This window comes from Saccopteryx leptura, chromosome 1 (assembly GCF_036850995.1).
Source record: "Saccopteryx leptura isolate mSacLep1 chromosome 1, mSacLep1_pri_phased_curated, whole genome shotgun sequence".
In the NCBI taxonomy this organism is placed as follows: domain Eukaryota; kingdom Metazoa; phylum Chordata; class Mammalia; order Chiroptera; family Emballonuridae; genus Saccopteryx; species Saccopteryx leptura.
Genome location: NC_089503.1, coordinates 48,590,037 through 48,613,141, shown reverse-complemented (window position 1 = coordinate 48,613,141; position 23,105 = coordinate 48,590,037). Strand labels below are relative to the sequence as shown.

At 48.3% G+C, this 23,105-nt stretch overlaps 1 protein-coding gene across 2 annotated transcripts in view; it reads right to left on the bottom strand.

Annotated features, from left to right (window-relative positions):
• Positions 1-23,105, bottom strand: part of GALNT18 (polypeptide N-acetylgalactosaminyltransferase 18) — a 364,308-nt gene that overhangs the window by 147,747 nt on the left and 193,456 nt on the right. For both annotated transcript variants that reach the window (XM_066365677.1, XM_066365674.1), the window contains exon 3: positions 20,140-20,306. In XM_066365677.1, the coding sequence (XP_066221774.1) occupies positions 20,140-20,306 (167 nt within the window). The remainder of the gene's footprint in view (positions 1-20,139; positions 20,307-23,105) is intronic.

Here is a 23,105-nt window from a genome sequence, read left to right as displayed (position 1 = left end):
ACACGTAATCTCCCAAACCTGGCTGGGTTGTGCTTCAAAACTGTAGAAGCGGCCCTGGACAGTTGGCTCGGTGGTAGAGCATTGGCCTGGCGTGCAGGAGACCTGGATTCGATTCCCGGCCAGGGCACACAGGAGAAGTGCCCATCTGCTTCTCCACTCCTCCCCCTCTCCTTCCTCTCTGTCTCTCTCTTCCCCTCCCGCAGCCAAAGCTCCATTGGAGCAGGGTTAGCCCGGGTGCTGAGGATGGCTCTATGGCCTCTGCCTCAGGTGCTAGAATGGCTCTGGTTGCAGCGGAGCAATGCCCCAGATGGGCAGAGCATCGCCCCCTGGTGGGCATGCCGGGTGGATCCCGGTAGGGCACATGCGGGAGTCTGTCTGACTGCCTCCCCGTTTCCAACTTCAGAAAAATACAAAAACAAAACAAAACAAAAAAAAAAACGTAGAAGCTGTACCCTCTGATCCCTACCTCTACTGGACCATGTAATTCTCTATAATCCCAAATCACAGCTTCCTGCAGGAGCTCTGCCCATTGGATGGCCACTGGACGGAGGCACGACGAAATGGAGCCCCGTGTCTCAAGGCACTGTGAGTTCTGCCTACAGGCAGCAGGTCAACCTCATGGGGCACGAGATACTCTAACCCCAGTCTTGTTCAACCTGAGTGATAGCTTCAGTTTGCTTCAGAGGTTCTAGCAAGCTTTGCAGCTTGGGCTGTGAAGATGCGGGCAGAGTGAATATCACATGGCTTTTTAAAATGCATTTTTTAAAATACCTAAAACATATGCCTCATGGCCCTTGTGGCAGATGGTATGGATGGCCCACCCACATCCTCGCAGTCTCCTTCTTTCAAAGGGTTCCTCTCTCCACCACCACGTCTCCATGCCAGAACATTTCCTCAAGGTTTTCATTCAAAGCCACAGAAGACTACTCTGTCCCAGCAGGTGGAGGGCTGAAATGCTAGAAATTAACACTCTGGAAAGCAGCTCTGAACCAACAATGAAAGGGAGCTGGTATATAAATACCCCAGCTCCCTCACCTCTCCGGGGTGATCATTCTAGGGTAGATTTTACACCATTTCCCAGAGTTTCCTACAGGATTAAGTTCCCCCTGCCTGCAGTGGTCCCTGACATGATAACACACTCTTATTGGCTGCTTCCCCTCCTTAGCTTAACTCCTCACCCTAATGGCATTTCTCAAACTTCCTAAATAACCCGCTTGCTATTGAATCCGTGTCTCGAGATTTCTCCCTGGGAACAGCTCCTCCAAGGCCAGGTGGAGAAACCAGAACCGAAACTGCCACATGTGGCTTAGGTCATACCGTATTTCCCCATGTATAAGACTCACCTTAATTTTGGGGCCCGAAATTTGGGGAAAAAAATGTATTACATAAAGTTATTGAATTCATCATAAAATTCATACAACTCCTCATCACTGTCAAAACTCCCATCCATTAGCTTGTCCTCATCTGTGTCTGATGACAAATCACTGTCTTCGTATATTGCCTCGTCCTCAGTTCCATCTATGGCATTTGAAATGCCACAACCACTGTGTAAGATGCACCCAGTTTTTAGACTCCAAATTTTTCAAAAAAGGGTGCATCTTATACGTGGAGAAATATGGTATGTAGAGAGCCATAACATCCCTGGGCGCCAGGGCCAGATCCCTGTGTGAGCGCTTTCCACAGCAGTCTCTTCTGCACCGAGTGGCCTGGAGAAGGTGCAGCCAGGCCAAACGTCCTTCCGGAGTTGCAGACACCCCATTAGGATTCAGAGGTACTCGCCACTTTCTCTAGAGGCTATTTGATCCTGGGAGGTGATGTTAATCAGGGATTTGATCATCCTACAGATGATTACTTGTTCATGCTCATTCTTTCCCGGCTCCCTCAGGCTCCTTAACAACATTAGACTGCAATTTGAAGTTTATATAATTTGGTGCCTGATGCACCTTACTACTAGTCCAGAACAATTGAAGTCACTCGCTGAGATGTCGGCTTTGCACCAGAGCCACCCATCCGGGACTGCTCCATTCTGGGTGTGTGGCTGCATCCCGGGCTCAGCACAGGAATGGGAGGTGGGGTGCGGACAGGAGGAGTGACTACTTCAGAGGTCCAGGCCCCGGGTCTATGAAGCTTTACTCTGTGAACCCAGGTACTCTGCCACTCTCCTAGGGGATGATCAAGGGGCTGGCTTTGCCACCAAGCCAGGTCAGCTGGCCCTAATGTCCTTGAGCCTGAGCACTATCCCACTCATCAGTGCCCACCTGTCCACATGCCTACTTGAGCTCTGCCCTCAAATCTCTCACATGCATCATGTCCAAAACTTAATTCCAATCTTACTCCCCAAACCCTTTGCCCACCCAACCCCGTCGCCCCATCTTGGCAAATGGCACCGTCATTCACCTCATCAACCCAGACAGAAACTAGAACTTCATCTTCCAGTCTCTCGTTTCCTTCACCCCTGACATCCAGTTCCCTAAGAAATCCAAAAATATTTCAGTCCATCATCTGCTTCTTTCTCCAGACACCATATTCTCCAGACAAAGTACCATCATTCTGCTCTGATGCACTCCAAGAGCCTTCCAAATGATTTCCCTGCTTCCGCACTTACCCGTATCCAGACTATCCACTACAGAGCAGCCAGAGAGATCTTTCAAAAATGTCAATCAGATCATACCTCTCCCCCACTTAATGTTCTCCACTGCACTGAGAGCAATAGTCTATAAGGTCCTATGTGACCAGCCCTTGCTTAAAGCTTCAACATTATCTCAAGCCATTCTTGGCCTTCCTTACTGCCCTCCAGCCACATTTGCCTGCTTGTGACAGATAACACAGTCTCTCCCACCTCAAGGTCTTGGTAGGTGCTGGTCCCTCTGCCTGAAACACTTTTCCATGGCTGTTCATGTGGCTGTTTCCTTTTTTTCCTTTAGTGCTCAATTCATAGGAGCCACCTCTAGTCATGTAATCTGAAGCATGTTCCTCTTCACATTTGATTGATTTCATGTCATCATATTTATATATTTTATAGCATTTATCACAGCCTATAATCTTTTGATTGTGACATCTATCTAACATTACCAGGCTGTGACCCTTGAGGCAGCAGGGACCATGCCAACTCACATCCCCAGGGATCAACACAGTGGCTGGCACACTGTAGGTGACTGCACTGGTATTCTGTCACTGTGAAACAAAATACCATAGATTTAGCAGCTTAAAACAAAACAAACTGATTATTTCCTTTTCGATAGGTCAAAGTTCAGTTATGGTGTGGCTGGATCCCCTGCGCAGGGTGTCACCGTGCTGAAATCGGTGTCGGCCAGAGCTCTAGCTCCCATCTGGGTCTCAGGGTCCCCTCCTAGCTTCACTGGCTGTCGGCACAATTCCTTTCCTTGCAGTTGTAGGGAAAACTGAAATCCATGTTTTCCTGCTACTGTCAGCTGGGGCCGCTCTCAGCAATGAGAGGCCACCTGCAGTTCCCTGCTGAGTCCCCCACAGGCAGTTCCCAGCATAGATGTCTGCTGTCCTTCAGGCCACCAGAGCCCAAGTCTCTGATTTTCTTCTCTGCAACCAGCCAGAGAAAACTGCTTTCAAAGGACTCGTGTGATTAAGTCAGGCCCACCAAACTTATTGGACCTTAATTATATCAGCAAAGTCCCTTCACAGCAGTACCCAGATTAGTGTTTGATTTAATAACTGGAAGAAGTGCGTGTGCACCAGAGGCCAGGAGTCTTGAGGCTCCATCTTAAAATTCAGCCTACACAGTGATCCATAAATATTTGCTGAATGAAGAAAACAGATCTCCTTCTGGCCACCTATTTGAATAAGCAGTTCGTACAAACCAATGTGAGTCCATTTTTAGGAAAAAGACAGGCAATTAGAAAAATAAAGCCTAGTGGGCTGTAACAGAATGCAGAAGGACTCATTGAACTTGGAACTGGGAAATGTAGACTTGAGCCCCAACTCTGCCACCAGTTTGCAGTGAGAACTTTGGTGATTCACTATCGGCTCTGATCATCAATTCCTTCATCTATAAAATGAGCAGAACATACCTAGGTCATAGAATGAAGGAAGGTTTACTCCCTCCATTCATCCACCCACCCATTTATCCATTTCCCATTTCTCTCTCTCTCTCTCTCTTCTTTCTAATCTCCTTCCCTTCCTCTCTCCCCAATAAACATGCCTGGCATAATGTAGAAGCCAAAAAACTGGGAACTGGGAGGATGGGATTTGTTTTTCCTACCACGCAGAATTCGGGAGTTCAGTGAATAGTGGGAAATCACCCACTGATGGACTGATGTGTCACAGGAATGCAGCGTACATAGGTCCATAGGGCAGCAGTTGGGCACCTAAGATGATAGAAACTCATTCCAGAAAGATTAAACAACAATCTTGAATGTTCTTTCCAGAGAAAATACAATCACTTCAGCCAATATCTTAGCCTCATGCCTGAGCAGCCCTGGTCAGGAGCACTCAGCAAACAACTTTGTTTTCTTTCATTCTCTGCATTAGTTCTCATGTTTAAGCTAAATGAAATCTGACAACACAGACAAGCTCGCAGACACATTCAGTCCATGAGACTTAGCCAGAAACCCCTTTCAACGCAAGTAATAATATTCCTTTCTTCAGTGTCTAAGCACCTTAGCACAGATACAGGGAGTCAATGTTGCTGCTGCACAGCCTGGCATTAAAATCTGCTATGTTGCTGGAATTTTCTGTTGCATCAGTAAGTGTTGATTGGTGACAAGTTAATTCCTTCCCAGTGTCTGGGTAGAGAATCCTCTCTCCACCTTCTGATCTCATCAGCAGGCTCCTTTGATCAATTCCCCTCTGAGACCCTGGTCAGGATACTCTGCCAAAGCCCCCTGGAAGCCTCGTCCTCACCACTCACCCTGCCGGAGACACTCCTTTTAGTTTCTATTTGGCTCAGAACCCATGTAAATGCTGAGCCCTGATCTAATTTCTAATTCATTTCTGTCACCCCGTCAAATTCATCCAGTGAGAGAGGGTTTAAAGATTTAGGTTTATAAAGTTCTAATTCATACTCTTTTCCCCAGATGAGAGAAACATGAGACCTAGGATGGTTTCCCCTGGGTTTCATTCGGCTTTGAAATGCTGTGGTTACTCACTCCCACCACAAGCACCGACCACAGGGACCACAAGCAGACTCCACGACCATCCGTCAGGGTTGCAGGTCACAGCCAGTGTAAGAAAGGGAGGTGACGCAGAGGGAAAGAACTGGGCGAGACAAGAGAGCCCCGCTGAGCTGTGGCACATCCAAACCACAGCCACCCACACCCAGGGCTGGTTCACCTCAAGCCTGAGCTCCTGTCTCCGTCGCCTGCCTCCTCCCTTGCCTCCTCCTTTACCTCCTGCCCTGGGAGAAGTCCAGCGAGATGAGCCAATGGGACTGACACGCTGCTGTAAGTGAGTCTTTCACGACCTGTGTCCTTTCAGCCCGGTCAGCTTTCTGGGCGCTGGCCACCCCCCACCCTCACTATCAGCCCAACGTAGGGTGCTTGATGCAAGTTGCTCCCAAGGTCTCAAGATGCAGGAATATGACCAGGAATGGCATCCAAGTCCACGACCATCCTGCTCACTGATGTGACATTGTCGTGGCTTCCTTCTGTTCCTCTCTCCCCAAAATTCTACTTACATTTTGAGCTCCTGAGATAGGAGCTTCTAAAAGCAACTAGAAATGAGGCAGCTTATTTCTACATCTGTGTCAAATGAGGGCCTGCTGTCATCCCTGACTAAAGCTCATCAGAGGCAGGAACTCTGTCTGGTTCACCGCTGCCTCCCCAGCACAGTGCTTACAACTTGGTACTTCGTTTGTTGAATGAATGCATGTGAATGACTGTAAGAGCCGAGAAGGAATGAGCCCCTGTGGGCCAGAGCAGACAAGAGAGGCAGTCCCTAGGGGGGAAATGGAGTTTTCCCCCAATTTAGGGCTCCTAAGGGTAGATTAGGACCCTGGTAAAATAAAAAATGAAAACCTGCCGTCCCCACCCCCACCCCCACCCTATCACCATAGTGAGTGAGATTTCCATTGATATGCAACATAGGTGGGTCCACACCAGCTGTTGGACCCTTAGGCTCCTGTCATTTGTACTGTCTTCCCCACCCACAGTGCTGTCTCCTGACACCAAACCAGGGACATGCTGGTCTCCTGAGAGCTCTGAAAGCTAATTTGCAGGACAGATCCAGGCAGCAGTGGAGGTGGCTGCAGGCTCCAACTCTTGTCCCCACACACCTCTTTGTGTTAAGCACTTGGGCCCCGGAACTGCTGAGGACACCTGCTCTACTGTGTGGCTGAGGACAGCCTTGCTGACATCACCCCCACCAGAAGGCATTCCGTACTCCAAATATCTGCTCTCCATAGGAAGTATCTGGTTTGTTGGGTGTCAATGTCTGGGAGCGCAGAGGAGGGCTTGGCTTACCAGCAGTGCCCGCACTCAGCTCTGCTTCCATCCTCAGCACCGGGTTCTTTTTAAGCTGCTGAGCAAGATAGGCTGGGAGCCAAGAGTGAAGAAGGGGATGGCTTCTGCCAGCTGCACTACGGGCTATGTCCCTGGCCTTTTCCAGGGACAGTTTGATGCCCAGCTGCTGACTGTGGGACCTCTCACCTGAGGGCAAGAGACACCTCTCCTGATTTCCTCCCACTCCCCGCTCAGTGCTTTTGCCCTGGGACTGTCCCCTTTGACGATGGTCACACTGCTGACCAGAGGAAGAAGCCTTTTGTATTTCATTCCTGCAAGCTTTGTTAATCAAATGCTGTCACCCTGACTGGTACCTAAAGCAAAATGACCCAATGCCCCTGGCTGTAGACTGCTTACAGGGAGTTCATGAGCAAAAAAAAAAAAAAAAAATTCTTGCCTGCCTGACCTGTGGTGGCGCAGTGGATAAAGCGTCGACCTGGAAATGCTGAGGTCGCCGGTTCGAAACCCTGGGCTTGCCTGGTCAAGGCACATATGGGAGTTGATGCTTCCAGCTCCTCCCCCTTCTCTCTCTGTGTCTCTCTCTCCTCTCTCTCTCTCTCTCTCTGTCCTCTCTAAAAATGAATAAATAAAAAGAAAAAAAAATTCTTCTAGAGGGACTATTCTTGGTTAGCAGGGAAATGTGTTGGGAGCTCCCGATTCTCTAAGTCAGTTTCCTTTTTTGGTAAAGGAACCCAAAAGAGGTTTTGAACTACCCACACCCAGACTCAGGCAGGCGCGGGCATCCCAATGTTGGGACCTCAGCGGAGTGGCAGGTGAGGACAGAGAAGAGGCTGGTAATAAGCAGGTCTGGAGCTGGAGAAGTTGAGCTCTGGGGTAGTCCAAAAAGAGGCAGTATCCCCACGGCCAGGCACAACCAGGCATCACTGAGTAAGAATGCTCATTTCAGGGGAAGGGAACTATCACTGGGAAGTCCCATTCCTCAGGATGCAGAAAAGCAAGAGGATCAAACCAGAGAGAGAGAGGCCCCTGCTTGATGGTACAGGGAGTAGAGCTCAGCCTCTCAAAGAAGAGGATGAATGGTGAGCCAGGGCCCAGTGTCAGGGACACCTGTAGGGGTGTGGGGGCACGGCTGCATCCTAGCGGGGAACTGAGGATTGCTGGAGAACAGAGGCAGAAGGCCCAGTGGAGGACCAACTCCGAGAAGGTTGAGGAAGACTGGAATTTGGAGGACAGCAGGCATAGGGAACACACCCCAGGCTGCAGCAGCTCTGTGAAGGCCAGACTCCCCACCAGCAGAGAGAGACCGCTGCTTTTCTCTGCAGAGGTCAGGGCTGGCCGGGTGACAAGCATATGACACCTTGATATGTGTCACCGAAAGGCACCTCTTCTGGGAACCTCAGTTACAAAAAGGCACTTCTGAGGCTCATATCAGTATGCATGGTTTAGCGAATGGAAAGCATGAGCTCAGTTTTATTCCCCAAGTGCTCCTTGTCTGAGTGCCCTGGTGAAGGGCACAGCCTGCAGAACCGTGGAAGGTGTGCTCAGAAGCGGACACCACTGACTCTATCAGCAATGTTTATCTGACTTCCTTCCACCACACAGTCACAGGCTGATAATGCAGGGTCCAGTCCTAGGGTCAGGGCTTAAGTCGGTGGGGAGGGCTAAGCATTTGCCATCAGGACCAGCCTGGAGTTCAAGAGAATGCTGCCGGACAACACCCATTACACCAATATGTGGCTGTGGCCAAGAGTAACTCTCAGGCTGGCCATGGATGATGAATTTGGCAGGTAGAGGCAGCCCCAGCAGTAAGGAGCAAAGGTAAGAGTCTCCAGGACTCCCGCAGAATTCAGTTCTGGCTGCCTCCACCCCAAGGCTGCTGGGTACCCACTCCCAGTCCTGAGGGTGGTTGCACTGGTCAAAGAAATAGCAGTAGGTGGTGACAAAAAGCCTTCGGCCTGAGAGCCCACATGCCTGGCTGTGTAAACAACTTTAAGCTGCCTAAGCCTTGGTTGTAATTAAATTAGCTATATGGGCTTCTTTAAGCTCCATAAAGCACAATACTGTCTGACCATTCTTTTCCTCTGCTTTTTCTTTGCAATCATTCCAGCTGCATGCAAAGCTGTTAGTATTTTTACAGCCTGGAATGCATATATCTTGTGTAGGACAGCATCTTTGAAACCTTAAGCAATGATTAGACAGACTCGGGGCCAAGGGATGATGATGGCTTTGCAGAGGCTTGTGGGGGAGGGGCGCTCAGCAGCTGGTGGCAAGCAATCTGATCCTACTTCGTCACTACACTGTGATTTTTTTTTACCAACAATTAAAAATAACAATGATTCACGTGGTGCAATTACTTGTCATTCCTTAGGATTGTGAGGGTGGCCCCAGGTAGTGGTAGAGGAGGCTGATCCACTGTTAGTGGGGACTTGCATGCACACGGCTGCTCACACAAGCCTAGTGCTACAGACTGTGTGCTCCAAAACTCGTATGTCAAATCCTAATCCCCGGCGAGCTCACATTTGGAGCTGGGGCCTTTGGGAGGTAATTAAGGTTAATTGAGGTCATGAGGGTAGAGCCCCCACGATGGGATTAGTGCACTGGAATCCGCTCTCCCTCTCCACACCCACACGTTGAGGAAAGGCCATGTGAGGACACGGAGAAGGCAGCTGTCTACATGCCAGGAAGCAGGCTTGCATCAGACACCGAATCTGCTGGCACCTTGATCTGGGACTTCCCAGCCCCGGAACCTGTGAAGTTCACCCATCCAGACTATAGTATTTTGTTACAGCAGCCCAAATGAACTAAGTCACTAAATGCTTGATCACACTGCATACATGCATACTCACAGGTTCATATTCACTCTGACACACAGGTCCAGATGCTCATTCATACATAGGATCCTCGATTTACAACACAGTTCTGTTCCTATAACAGTGACCTAACCCGATTTTTGGTGTAAGTTGAAACACACCCTCGCCTAAGTCACTTACCTATCCTAACAGAGTTGTAAAATCCTAATCTAGAACATAAAGACACAACGAAGCCACAGCAACAGGAAAGGGACATAAACATACTGTACTGTACACCGTGCTGCATATTCTTCTACCGCGCAGCCAAACTAGTTCGCTCGTGCAGTCTGTAAGTACAATGCTAACGGTGTAGGCCCAAACACTTACATCTCAATTATTTTTTATTTATTTATTTAATTTTTTTTACAGAGACAGAGAGTCAGAGAGAGGGATAGACAGGAACAGACAGACAAGAACAAAGAGATGAGAAGCATCAATCATTAGTTTTCCACTGCGCACTGCAACACCTTAATTGTTCATTGATTACCTTCTCATACGTGCCTTGACCGCAGGCCTTCAGAAGACTGAGTAACCCTTTGCTCGAGCCAGCGACCTTGGGCTCAAGCTGGTGAGCTTTTGCTCAAACCAGATGAGCCCTCGCTCAAGCTGGTCACCTCGGGGTCTCGAACCTGGGTCCTCCACATCCCAGTCCGACGCTCTATCCACTGCGCCACCGCCTGGTCAGGCAATTATTTTTAGTTTTTATGGAAGTGAGCGTAGTAGTGAACTTGAAATGTGGTATGTTGAGACTGTTTTAACCAGAGGACCTCCTGCATCCATATGCACACACACAGACATACCAACTTCTATTTCAAAGGAAAGAGGAAGCTGCCCCCCCTCGCAAGATGACCTATGGCATGGCTGCCAAGTCGTCAGTTTCCTCTCTACTCCAACACAAGCCTGGAAGCCTCTGTGCCATGCTTCTTATTTGACCCACGTTAAAGCTCCAGCTGAGGAAACAGCCACACCCTTCTCTTAAGTTCCTTCTTCATTTTCCTCTCTATTGTCCCTGCTGCCCAAAATCACTTTCTCCCCAGAATGGATGGAGGAAAGAGAATGAGGACAAAATTCAAATAAGTCTTTTGGACTCACAGACCCGCCATGCACCAAAGACAGCCTTGTTTAGCAGCCAAGGACGTAGGCTCTGAAACCAGACAACCGTCTACGGCCATACCACCCTGAACGCGCCCAATCTCATCTGAAACCAGACAACCTAGGTTCAGATCCCACTTCTGTGTGACTTTGGACAAGTTCCTAACTCCTCTGTGCTTTCTTTCTTGTTATATAAAATGGTATTGTGATGGTTCTTACTATTGTCACAAAGCACTAAGTAATTTCTATGAAGTACTTAGAATTGTCTCTGACACACGCTAAGTGCTTGTTGAGTGGGCTGTCTTATTAGGACTCTGACTTGGGAGCACTGGGAATCAGTCTGGTCTGAGGCCCAGGTCTGGAAAAGTGGGGGTCAAACTACAACCCTGGACAGCGGCAGCCTACTAGGCAGTGGTTTTAGCCAGGGGCCTGCCAGCCTGGGGAACCCCCTCTGGCCTCGCCTGCCTGCTGCCCTGCATTAAAGTTCCGTAGATCCAGGACCTGTACCCAAGAGCGGAATGGGGAAGCCTGCCCAAGCTGGGACCCCAGGACACAGGCGCACCTTTTAATGTGTGTGTGGATCATACTGGCTCTGATTTGCCCTCCTCGCGAAGCAATGGGGTGGCTAGTTACCAGGGGATATCCACACAGGACTGAACTCCTGTCTGACCTCACACTGCCCAGGCTCCCAGAAGTGTGATAAGTAGCAGAGACATGGGTTCCAGGGCCAGAGGACCCTAGTTTGAATTCTTCTCTCATCACTTCTGGGCTATGTGCCCTTGAGCCCTGGTCACTTTAAATTTTTTATATATATATATTATTTTAACCTATCAGAGATAGCTTCTTCATCTATGAAATGGAGATGTTAACCACATCCATTTCCCTGTTCTCTTGTCAACAAAATTCACTTAGTGACTACTATGTGCTGGGCACTAGCTGGTGGTGGGACACTGAGAAGCCCAGCACTGTGTTCCTCTCACACTGGTCACCTTAGCTAGTCTCACTGTGATTTCGTGAGTAATGACGAGTTCAAAGACTGTGAGAGGGAGAGAGCCAGGGCACGTGGGTGCACTCCCTGGTCCAGCTGGCAGAGGCGCAGTGCAGACTGAGGGGAGACTTTCTGGAAGCACCTGAGTGGGCCCTGAAGCCTGCAGCTGGGCAAGGGGGTGGGAGTGTGGGAGGGCGGCCATTCCCACAAAGGGGCAAGGTAGAGCAAATGCTCTTGATCCACTGTAACCCAACCTGGCTCTCTTGCCATGGGCTACCACGTCCACTGGATGGTGCAGGGACACAGTATTAAGTGGGAATCAGGAGACTCAAGGTCCCATCTCGGCTCTGCTGCTCACACACTGTGGGGCCCTGGCAAGTCTCTGACAGATGTAACTCTTCAGTTTCCCCTCAAGAGCCAGCTGGGGCTTGACCGGCAGTCCGTCTGCCTCTCTGACACCGTGGTGGGGGAGGGACAGCTCTGTTCTGACTGTCTCTCAAGGCCTGTCCGGTTCTATGCCTCCTCTTGCCAAAAGATGTGGAAGGCTACAAGGAAAGGAGGCCAGTGAGAAGGGGGATCCATAAGCAAAGACTATGGGTAGCCCAGGAGAGAGAGCACTGAACCCCAGCTTCGGGTATGTGAGGTGCTGGACACTGGCCATTCTCTGGATGAAAGGCCGCAGAAGAGGTCAAACCTCAAGCCGGTTTAGGTTGGGTATCGCCGCCAACCCAGAGCAGATCGCAATCGTCAGGGAATGGGGTTCTTAAAAGAGAATTTGATATTGCCATCGTTTTGATGTACTTTTAGTCACAAAATTCATATTCACTTTGAAATTTCAGGTAGTATAAGAGAAGAGTGTATGATTTTTAAGTTTATCAAAAGAGATTATGAGGTTTAAAAGGAAACAGAAACTGAGTTCAGAGAAAAACACTTTGGAAGTGGGAGTGGCTAGATTGAGGGCTACAGTGACTCTGGGACAGCTGACGAAGGAGCCTGAAAGGGCTCACTTCACTGAGTACCTGCTCTGGGCCCATGGGCTGGGACACCTGCGTCACACTGAATGAATTCAGAAGGGAAGGTGGGGAACTGCTTAGCCATGTGCCAAAGGACTCGGCACAAAATATGTGGCTGTCAAAAACCTGTTGAGGAATTAAATGAATAAATGAATGAATGAACAAGTAAATAAATGCCAAGAATCAAAGACAGAGAGATGACTCTATCAGCTGCAAATCCTGGTACTTCCCCCGCCTCTGGAGGTCTGTAAAGGTTGAATCACTCAGCCCCAGCTAAAGACATTAGCCCGCTGGGAGTCACTGAAAAGCATGGTAATTAAAACCAGGAGGCTCTGAGCTGGGTTCCTACCATTTCCTTGAGATAACAAAGAGGAGGATCCCGGGAGGGGAAGCTCTGCCTCAGAGTTTCAAAGAGGACAGGGCAAGGCTGCCATTGTGGTGAATGCCTGCTGAGGTCGGACAGCACAGAAGGAGGAAGCTCAGGGTGGCATCTGACTCCGTGCATAGGTCCCCAGAGAAGTTCACCCTCCTGCTGTGTATTCCACCCACTACTCATACTCATGCCATCTCCCTGGGATACAGCCGGGAGGTCCCAGGGCCCCACCCCAGGAAGAAACACTCCTGTACCTTGAGGCAAGCCCTCAGGGGCCTACGGGCCTGCTGTCCCTCAGCTGCAGTACAGACGGAGGACAGCAATGAGAAGGTTCCACTGCATCAGAATGCTCTGGGAAGCTTATTAAAATGCAGGTGCCTAGCCATCGCCTCAGACCTACAGAATCAAAACTTATTCATTCTTTTCATTAAATTTATTTTTTGACACTTACAAGTGCCAAGTACTATTCTAGGTGCTGGAGATACAGCAATGAACAAAACAAATCCCCCTTTCCTCATGGAACTTACATACTAGTAAAGAGAAAATATCTAAATAAATAAGGGAAGTGATCAAGTGAGTACAGTGGATCAGATGGTAATGGGGGCTGTAAGGGAAAAGAAGCAAGGAAGGGATGAGAAACAATGGCTGTAAGGGCTGCCATTTAAAATAGAGTGACAAGTCGCATTTGAACGAAGGCCTGAAGAGGCAAAGGGGTAAATTGTGCAGCTATCAGGGAGCAAGAGCATTCCCAGCAGAGAGAACAGCAAATGAAAATGTCCTGAGGCAAGAATGTGGCTGATCTGAATCTCCACATTTTTAGTCCAGCTCAAACACTCAAGTCTGAGATCACGGTAGCACGGTGTCAGCATTCCAGTGTCAGCATTCCATACAGGAGTCAGTCCCTGAAAGAAGGAAGATTGTTCAGGAAATTGCTTAAAAGGCAGAGAACAGGGACTCAGACTCCTACACAAGAACCAGCTGCAGAGCCTGCAGCCTTGGTTTCCGAGGAAGAGAGCTAGAAGCCCAACGGGCTTGGAGGAAGAAACCCGTCATCAACAGTCCCTTTCCTGTGTTTATGGAAACGCAGCCTAACCCCAAAACAAAAGTGCCTGCAGAAGAGGTGACTCGGCACCAGGGCACACGGAACCTGTGACAAATGCCTGGGAAGGAAGGCTTAGCAAGGAAGACATTCTGAAAGCTCCACACTCTCCATTCATTTCCAGTTTTAAACAACCGTCCCTTCTATCCTTCATTATCTCATTCAAGCCTCCAAACAATCCCCAAGGCAGGAATCATACATTGCAATTTTATAGATAAGGGAACCAGGGATCGCAGAGGTTAAGAAGGTACAGCTAGGAAGAAGCTAGAAAGAGCTGGAACCGACAAGCTGGCTGAATGCTAAATTCCGCAGTCTTCTCACCAGAGCAGGTTCAAGGAAGAGAGAAGAACAAGGGCTCCCTTTAAGCCGTGGTTACATGCCAACTGCTGTTGTTATTTTTATTATTGTCTTTTTTTTAAATTTTTATTGATTTTAATTTATTGTGTTTACATAGATCAAAGTGTCCCACCGAATACATCCCCCTACCCCCATGTTTCCCTTGATATCCCTTTTGCCCCCTCCCCCCAATGCCTTCCCTCCTTCCCTCCAGGATTTGCTTTTCTGCTCTCTATAACTCTGTGTTACATATATATAATTTCACCAATCTCTTTCCCTTCTCTGATCCCATCCTCTCATCCCCTTTCCCTCTGGTCCCTTTGATCCACCTCTGCCTCTATTCCGTTCCTCAGTTCACATTCTTCATTAGATTCCTCATATGAGGTCATATGATATTATTATTGTCATTTTAACTCACTCTTAGGACCTTGCAACTTATGTAGCACTTTCACTCCCATTACCTCTGTTATCCTCAGTGACTATGGGACAGACCAGGCAGGACAGGGCAGGGCCGGATGTCCGCACACGACACATAAGAAAAAAAATAGGCAAAAGACTAACAACTAGGAAGTGGCCAAACTGAGACCAGAAACCAAGTCCTAGTATGTTTCATCCCTATTTTACATGTATTTGCATGACTCCCTGATGACAGGGGCTTGATCTGCTCCATCGTGCCCTGTATGCCCTTGGCCCAGGCCGGACATGCTGTAAATGTTTGTTGAGCTGGGCTGAGCCGGCCTGATGTGAGATCAGTAGAAGCCTTGTGCTGAGTGAGGTGACGCCCAGGAGACGCAGGCCCCACACGGAGCCTGCCCAGGGTGTGGTCACGGCTGCCCTGCTCCCAGTGTGGCTGGGCTGCTCTCAATAACCATTTAGCCCTCTTTTAAGGCTGGAGACGGCTCACTTCCTCCAAGAGCCACAGTCTCATGTGTCTCTTCCTCCCCTCTTGAGAGCTTAGCTCAGGCTGCTCTCAGGGAGCCCCATTACTGGTCACCTCCCAGTCCCATTCCACACAGGGGCACTCCAGCTGGCATCAGAACCCTTCCTACCATGCCCTCCATGCACCCAGGGTCCTGCAAACTAAAGGGTGCTACCGCTCTGCCAACCTCTCAGCACCCATTGCTATATGGCTCCCTGCCTCCAGCTACCTCCCTATTCACCCATCTGATCTTCCTGAGGGGGAGAAAGACAGGCCCTTTCTTCCTAGAGGCAACCCTGGCTTCTGTGCCCGGACCCCACCCTCTCCCCCTCACAGGCCCTGCTCCTCCCTTAGCCTCAAGGGACTCAGGTACCACCATCCCAGACCAACGGCCTCAGCAACTGCTCCTCAGACCAGTTAAATCCCCAGAGCTAAGGGATGGCCACCTGGATTTTTGCAAAGTTTTCCAAGCAACTCTAATGTGCAGTCAGGGCCTTGAGAACAACCTTTCAAACAAGAGAGAAATACACACAATACAGTACAGGGGAGTGCAGTACAATGCAGCTCAGTAACACAGACCGAACTACTCCAGGAAATAGCAAGCTTCACACGTGGTAGGGACAACTATTGTTTCTTAAAAGTTTCGTTTCAATTGTGTATGCATATGTATGGGTGTCAGTGGGCATGTCATCCTGGGTCATGAGAGAGAATTTTTTTTTCTGCTACAGATTGTGGTTAAATTTAAAAAAAATGTGTGTGTGTGAAAAACCAGTTCCTGCCTTAGCTCCGAGTCTCTCACAGTCACAATCGCTGGCAGAAAAGTCCACCTCCATGCCTGCCCTTCTTCTTCTCTGGGCTTCCGCAGCTCATCCCAATACTGAAAGGCTTCTTGCTGAGGTTTCCACCAGCTTCTTCCCAGACTGTGTCCTCCCACCTGTCTGTGGGTTCATTCACACAGATCCCTCTCCTTCCTGAAATGCTCTCTGTCTGTGGAGCGTGCATCGTCCTCCCGTTTTCCCTGCCGTTTCTTCTCTCTCACATTAACCCTCTTCCTGCCGACTTCTCCATATCTCACGCTCAGTATTCTCTCAACTTCTACTTCTCCTTCCTCTCTCTTCTCTTTGTGTCACTCTCTCCTCCCGCTCAATGGCTTCAATTACTCTGTGTGCAAGGCTCCAAATCCATGAGCCCACGTCTTCCTCTCGCACTCCAGCTGCCGGTAGGCTATCTGTGCGGCAGCCTCCTGGAAATGAGGGTGGGGCAGCGGAGCGGTGGCACTGACGGTGTTCAGTGCACTTGACCAAGTCAGGCAGGTGAGGCCGGTGAGGAAACACCACCACCCCCCTTCTCAGAGGAAGAAACTGAGACTCAGAGGTTGAGCGATGTTCCTGTGGTCACCCATCCACGGGAGAGAGGGTTCTAGAACCCAAGACTTTGGACTTCAGTCCAGACTTCTGTCTCTTTGCACCAGGCACTGAAAAACAACACGTGCAAAAGCAAAGCTGCATCTTATTCATTAAACCAGAGGATCTCAACCAGAGCTGTGCAGCAGAATCATTAAGGATTCCTTTTTTAACAGGTGGCGAGATTCCACCTCCAACTTATTGAACCAGACTGTTCTGGGAGAGGCTTTAGTTTGTTTCAGCTTTATAATTTGAAGTAACTACAGATTCACAGGAAGAACACAGAAATGTACGTGCACCCTTCGCCAGCCTCCCCCAGTGTTAACATCTGACACAACTACAGCACAGTATCTAAACGAGGACATTGAAGTTGTTCAGATCTCTCTCTCTGCAGATCTCTGTTCATATTGTGTCATGTGTGGCTTTGAGTAACCCCCACCACAGTCAAGCTACTGAACTGTGCCATTGCCACAATGACTCCCTAAGGATCTGGGTTTGAAAGTTCCCCACCTCTGATGAAAAACCTCTGCACGACCCTACTGCCCTGCCTGCCCCTCTCTCCTGGGAACGCACCACCATCCTCTCAGTCAGCCTGGCTTGAAACTGAGTCTGTTTGGCCCAGCTGCCTAGGACCTATTTAGTTAAGAGATCCAATAGATGCTTCCCTCCTGAAATCTCTCAGGCCCACATCTTGCCCCCAACCCCCGTCCACAACTACTCCAGGCCCCGTGATTTCTTGACTGTGCTGCTGCAGTTGCCCTCTCATCCAGTTCCCTTCTTCTAGATGTCGCTTTGCCGCAACCAGCATCATCAACTGCAGACAAAGCTCTGCACTGCCCGTTAGGACTGCATTACTCCTCTCACCAAAAGCTTGCAATGATCATCGCCCTTTATAAAATAAAGTCCAACTCTTTAGATTCGAATATGAAATCCTCTATATCTGGCTTACTTTCTGTATCCAAATTTCTCAAACTCAGTATCAGCATTTCCCCTTTTCTTCCCATAAGGATTGAAGGCCAAAGGAATTCTTACTGCCATGATGAGGTTCTCACCATGGGGGAGAAACAGAAGACTCCAAGGTTTCCTTCTTCCTAGTACTTCATTCTCTGCTCTCTTTTGTGATGTGAGGAGGTGCAGCGGGATGAGGGCTGGGGTGCTCACCTTGGAAGGATGGCTTTCCCATCCCTTGCCTTAAAGGTAAGAGGTGACGGGGGACAACATGCCTGGGTGGACTGAGGTAGGGCGGATGGGTAGGCTCTGCTCCTGTGAGCCAGAGCCACTGGGAAATGGAGCTTTTTTAATAATTATTTTTATTTATTTATTCATTTTAGAGGAGAGAGAGAGAGAGAGAGAGAGAGAAGGGGGGAAGGAGCAGGAAGCGTCAACTCCCATATGCGCCTTGACTGGGTAAGCCCAGGGTTTCAAACCGGCGACCTCAGCATTCCAGGTCAACGCTTTATCCACTGCGCCACCACAGGTCAGGCAGAACGGAGCTTCTCTAGGCATCCATTCCTCAGACCCAAGCAAGGTGATGGTGAGTAGCTGCTGAAGATGTGGAAGCCAGTCCCCTTCCCATCACCCTCAGAATATAGACGATCCCCTTTCACACAGTGCCACCTATTTGCTGCCATCCTTTGATGCCTTTTTTTTCTTTACATCCATGAATAATGAGAGTCAAGTGACTCATAAGCACTGCCCTTCAGAAAGCTCTAAAATCTGCTTCACAGAGCTGTTCATACACTACTTGTTATGCGATGATTAAAAAAAAAAGAGGCACTGGGTATATACCCCCAAAACTCAGAAACATTGATACGTAAAAACACATGCAGCCCCATGTTCATTGCAGCATTGTTCACAGTGGCCAAGACATGGAAACAACCAAAAAGCCCTTCAGTAGAAGACTGGATAAAGAAGATGTGGCACATATACACTATGGAATACTACTCAGCCATAAGAAATGATGACATCAGATCATTTACAGCAAAATGGTGGGATCTTGATAACATTATACGAAGTGAAGTAAGTAAATCAGAAAAAAACAAGAACTTCAGGATTCCATACATTGGTGGGACATAAAAACGAGACTAAGAGACATGGACAAGAGTGTGGTGGTTGGGGGGGGGGGGGTAGGGAGAGAGGAAGGGGGAGGGGGAGGGGCATCAAGAAAACTAGATAGAAGGTGACAGAGGACAATCTGACTTTGGGTGATGGGTATGCAACATAATTGATCAACAAGATAACCTGGACATGTTTTCTTTGAACATATGTACCCTGATTTATTGATGTCATCCTAGTAAAATTAATAAAAAAAAAAGAGGTCCTGGCTGGTTTGCTCAGTGGTAGAGCATCAGCCTGGCATTTGAATGTCCCAGGTTCAAGCCCCAATTAAGGCACACAGGAGAAGCTTTCCTCTGCTTCTCCATTCCTCCCCCTTCTCTCTTACTCTCTGTCTTCCCCTCCCACAGCCATGGCTAGATTGGTTTGAGCACATTGGCCATGGGCCCTGAGGAGGACTCCATTCAGCCTGCACCTCAGGTATTAAAAATAACTAGGTTGCAAGCATGGCCCCAGATGGGCAGGACGTCGGACCCAGACGGGGACTGCCGGGTAGATACCAGTTGGGGTGCATGAAGGAGTCTCTCAGTCTCCCCTCCTCTCACTTGGAGAAGAGAAAATTTGCTTATTGAGATTAAATATGTTTCAATTATCTGATATGTTTCAGCTTTAATTGATAACAAAATGCAAATTGCCCATCTGAACTTCTCATTACAGCAACAGAAATTTACTACCTGCCACCAGAGAAAGTATTAAAGATAATAACACAAACCCAGTGAAACTATGGTCCCATGACCCAGCAATCTATTTTTTAAAATCATGCATGATCTGAAGCACATCCATACTAATAGTCCTCAAGAGCACTGGATTTAAACTGCCTTAATGTATCGTTTCTAAGTTTGGAGAATATTATGAGTGTGGTACACAGATGTGGGGGGAATCAGAGGCCATGGACTATGCACCAAGGGAAGAGGTAGCCTAGAGTGACTAGAGGAGGGGAGATGGTGACATGAAGGCTTCACTAAGCATTTGCAGGCCACCCAGGGCTTTGTTAGGGCCAGACGGAACAGGAAACAGGGGATCCAGCAAAGAGGCTGTTGATGGGTTACATATCCACTGCCATCCCCACCATCCACACTACATGATCTCTGCTACCACCAGCACCAACTCTTCCACCATCATCACCACTAAGACAAAAGCAGTGAACAATCTTGTAGGCAAAGGCTAAGCAATACCACTACAAATAAAAGGATGCTTCACAGAAAAGAGTCACTATAAGTGTTCACTGTGTATCCAATCAGGGTAGAAATCAGGGCAATTTATCTTATTACACTAGAATTTTGGAGGGAAGAGTGGAATGTCAGTAAGACAGAGCTTGGGGACAGGCCTCAGGGGGATGCAAAGAGGGAATACCTTTGGAGTCAACCTTCCGGAGCAGTGACCGCCATGCATCTCTCATCACTGAGGCAATATTCCGGAGAAGGAGCAGCCACAGAGAGACTTGAGAACATGAGAACCCCGAATAGATGCTGAACCCAACGCTCAAATGTCAGCCACAGAGCAAGGAGCTCAAACACTCACCATTACTGCTGTTGTCATCCACCAGGATGATCTCCTTGAGCAGGTGTGAAGGTGTGCGTTCAATGGCTGAGTGGATGGAGCGCAGAAGCACGGACAGGGCTTCATTGACGAAGATGAACACAATGCTCACCTCCGGCAGGCTGTCAGGGAAGGAGAGGTTGCGGCACCTGGAAAGAAGAATAGCCAGGATCTTACATCTTCCAGTGACTCCTCTGAGGTCACCCCAGGTCCTGGTCTACCCTATATTTTGGCTTCAGCTTTCCTAGATGGCTCAGGTGTCCAGATTCTTTCTAGGGCCTCTTCTTTGATACGCTTGAGCTAAACCCCAACTGTGCGGCAGACTGGCTCACAATCACTAAAACTGTTCATCTCACAATAGAATCTGAAATGTCAATAGCCATCCCAGCTGAATAGTTATACCTGTAACACCTAGTGCAGTGCTTGGACTCCAGTAGGAGGTCACTGAGTGTTTACTGGAAGAAGGATTCAATATTTCTAAAACCATGAGGATAGAAAATGCAACCAAAGGAAAGTCTTAGTTTTTCCAAAATGGCGGCCACTGCTTACATGAGGCCAGACCTTAGATGACCTGACTCCGGAGGGACCTATGCCTCCTCCCAAGACTTCTACCGCCAGAACCCACCCTAGCTCACTCCAGCAGGCATCCTGCCTGGGGCCTCCTCTGCCCCTCATTCATCACAGGCGTCCAGCCTTCAGAACCAGGCTGAAGGTAGAGTCAGTCTTGACGTGAATGAATGAGGGATGGAAGGACAAGGCCAGTCTCATTTCACAGATGAGGGCGCTAAGGTTCAGAGAGGCTGAGTCCCCAGCTTGGGTCAGCTGCCAAGATAGAACACCAACTCTGGTCTTCTGGTATCTATACAGCGGTTCTTTCCTTAAGAAGAAATAATTGTAGGAAGGGTTGCCTTTAACTGACCCATTCCCCCCACGCTCCCCTGAAACCCTGAAGCCATTTGGAGATCTCTTACCCAAGAGACATGAGGCAAATTCATAAAAGCCTGCACGCCATTCCCCATGGGAAGAGGAACACACAAGCCTGAAGTCAGACCTCGTTAAGACGTCAAACAATAAGAAATGCCATGGTCCTCACAGACATGACCAATTCCTTCCCCTGCAGCACAGCCTTAGTGGGCAGGAAATCACTGCTGGTACCCTTCTCTGGCTGACACTAAACTCTGTTCCAGAAAGCAATGAGATCTCTTCTTTGGGAGAGTTGAAGGAAAGGACAGCAGCAGTGATAGCTTTGTCCCAGGCCCTGGGCTCAGAGAGGAGACTGCCCACTCCCACCACCAGCCGCTGAAGCTCCAGGAGTTCAGGTCTCATGACCATGTTGCATTGCTCCATAGTGGGAGGCATGGCCAGGTTAGAACATGCAATAATGAGCATAATCGCACAGGACTTCTGTTTGTTAGTAATTAAAAGTGCTGCAGGATAGGAATAGGTCTACTCTTCCTTAATGAGGAAGGCTATGGGATAACCAGCACTGAGCAATTCGGAGGAATCACCGTGGGGCCTCAGCCTACTTAAGAGGGGGAGATTAATAAACTAAAATCACCATCTCTATGGTTACCAGAAATGTACAGAAACTTCTCCCATTCTATTTCTAGCTCTCCCTCTCTCTCACCAAAAAGCCGTGGAGAAAAGGAAAGAATTGGACCTTTTCCTAAATCTGCATCATACTTACAATCTTTTTATTGATTTTTTTTTAAAGAGAGAAGAAAAGAGGGAGAGAAACATTGATTTATTATTCCACTTATTTATACATCCATTAGTTGACTCTTGTGCCTGCCCTGACCAGGGATCAAACCCACATCCTTGGCATAACAGGATGACACTCTCACCAACTAAGCTACCTGGCCAGGCATAGTTAAAATTTAAACAAAACCATCAGGTTAACAGATTACAGTACAATTCATTTATTCTCATATTTAATGGAATAAATGTTTATTGAGCTTCTCCCACGAGGTAGGTTCTGCACTGAGGATGCAGGAGGATGCGGATAAAGTACTGGACCTCGTGGAGCATATGCTTTGACAGTAATTAAAGAGGAAAACAGATAAGCCTGGAAGTAAACTAATGATACAATTTCATATAAGTACTGAGATGAAAAGTAGCACAGGTTAAGCAGACAGCATGATGCCCTAGCAGCTAGCTATTCTCGAAGAAGTGGTCAGGGAAGGACTCTGTGAGGAGGGGAGACTGGATCAGAAACTTAAATGTCACTCAAAAGTGAGCCACACAAACAGAGGTGGATTAAGGTCAGTTGAGGCCCCAGGCGCAGAAGAAAATATTGGGCCCCCTTAAGAAAAAGAGAGAGAGAGACAGGTAAAATAAAAATACACATTAACCATATTTTGAAATAAATAAAAAAATATTATGTACTATTAATGTTAAAATTGCACATATGAAATCAAACTTGGTGTCATTAGAAAAAAGTGTGATGTTGGGGGTTTGCAAAGCCCTTCAGAAGTCTGGCCCAGGGCGTGTTCCTTGTATGCCTGCTGTTAAATCCTCCTCTGCATACAAAGACCCAGTGGGGCCAAGGGACAGTGCTGTGACTGGAGAAGAGGAAAAGGAAGGAAAATCGCTCATTTAACTGCAGTGAAGGGACAAAGAAGAAGGGGAGGGGGAGGGGAGGGGGAGGGGAGGGGGAGGGGGAGGCTTAATGAAGGAGAAAGACTGAAGTGACTTCTTAAGCTCATCACACCCTTTCCAAAAATTTTTGTTGTTGTAAATACAATTTTTATAATAGCAATGAATAGGTTTGTGGTTAACAGTCAAATAATAACTACTTTTCTGGCTAGTGCTTATTTACAGCTATCAAGACTAGCAGTTGGCCTTTCCCTAGGCATGAAAGCCGAAATTACTACTATTAACACACAATCCACTTGCTAATTGCATTTTAAAAAGAATACTATGTGTGGTCAAACTGCTAGCACATGACC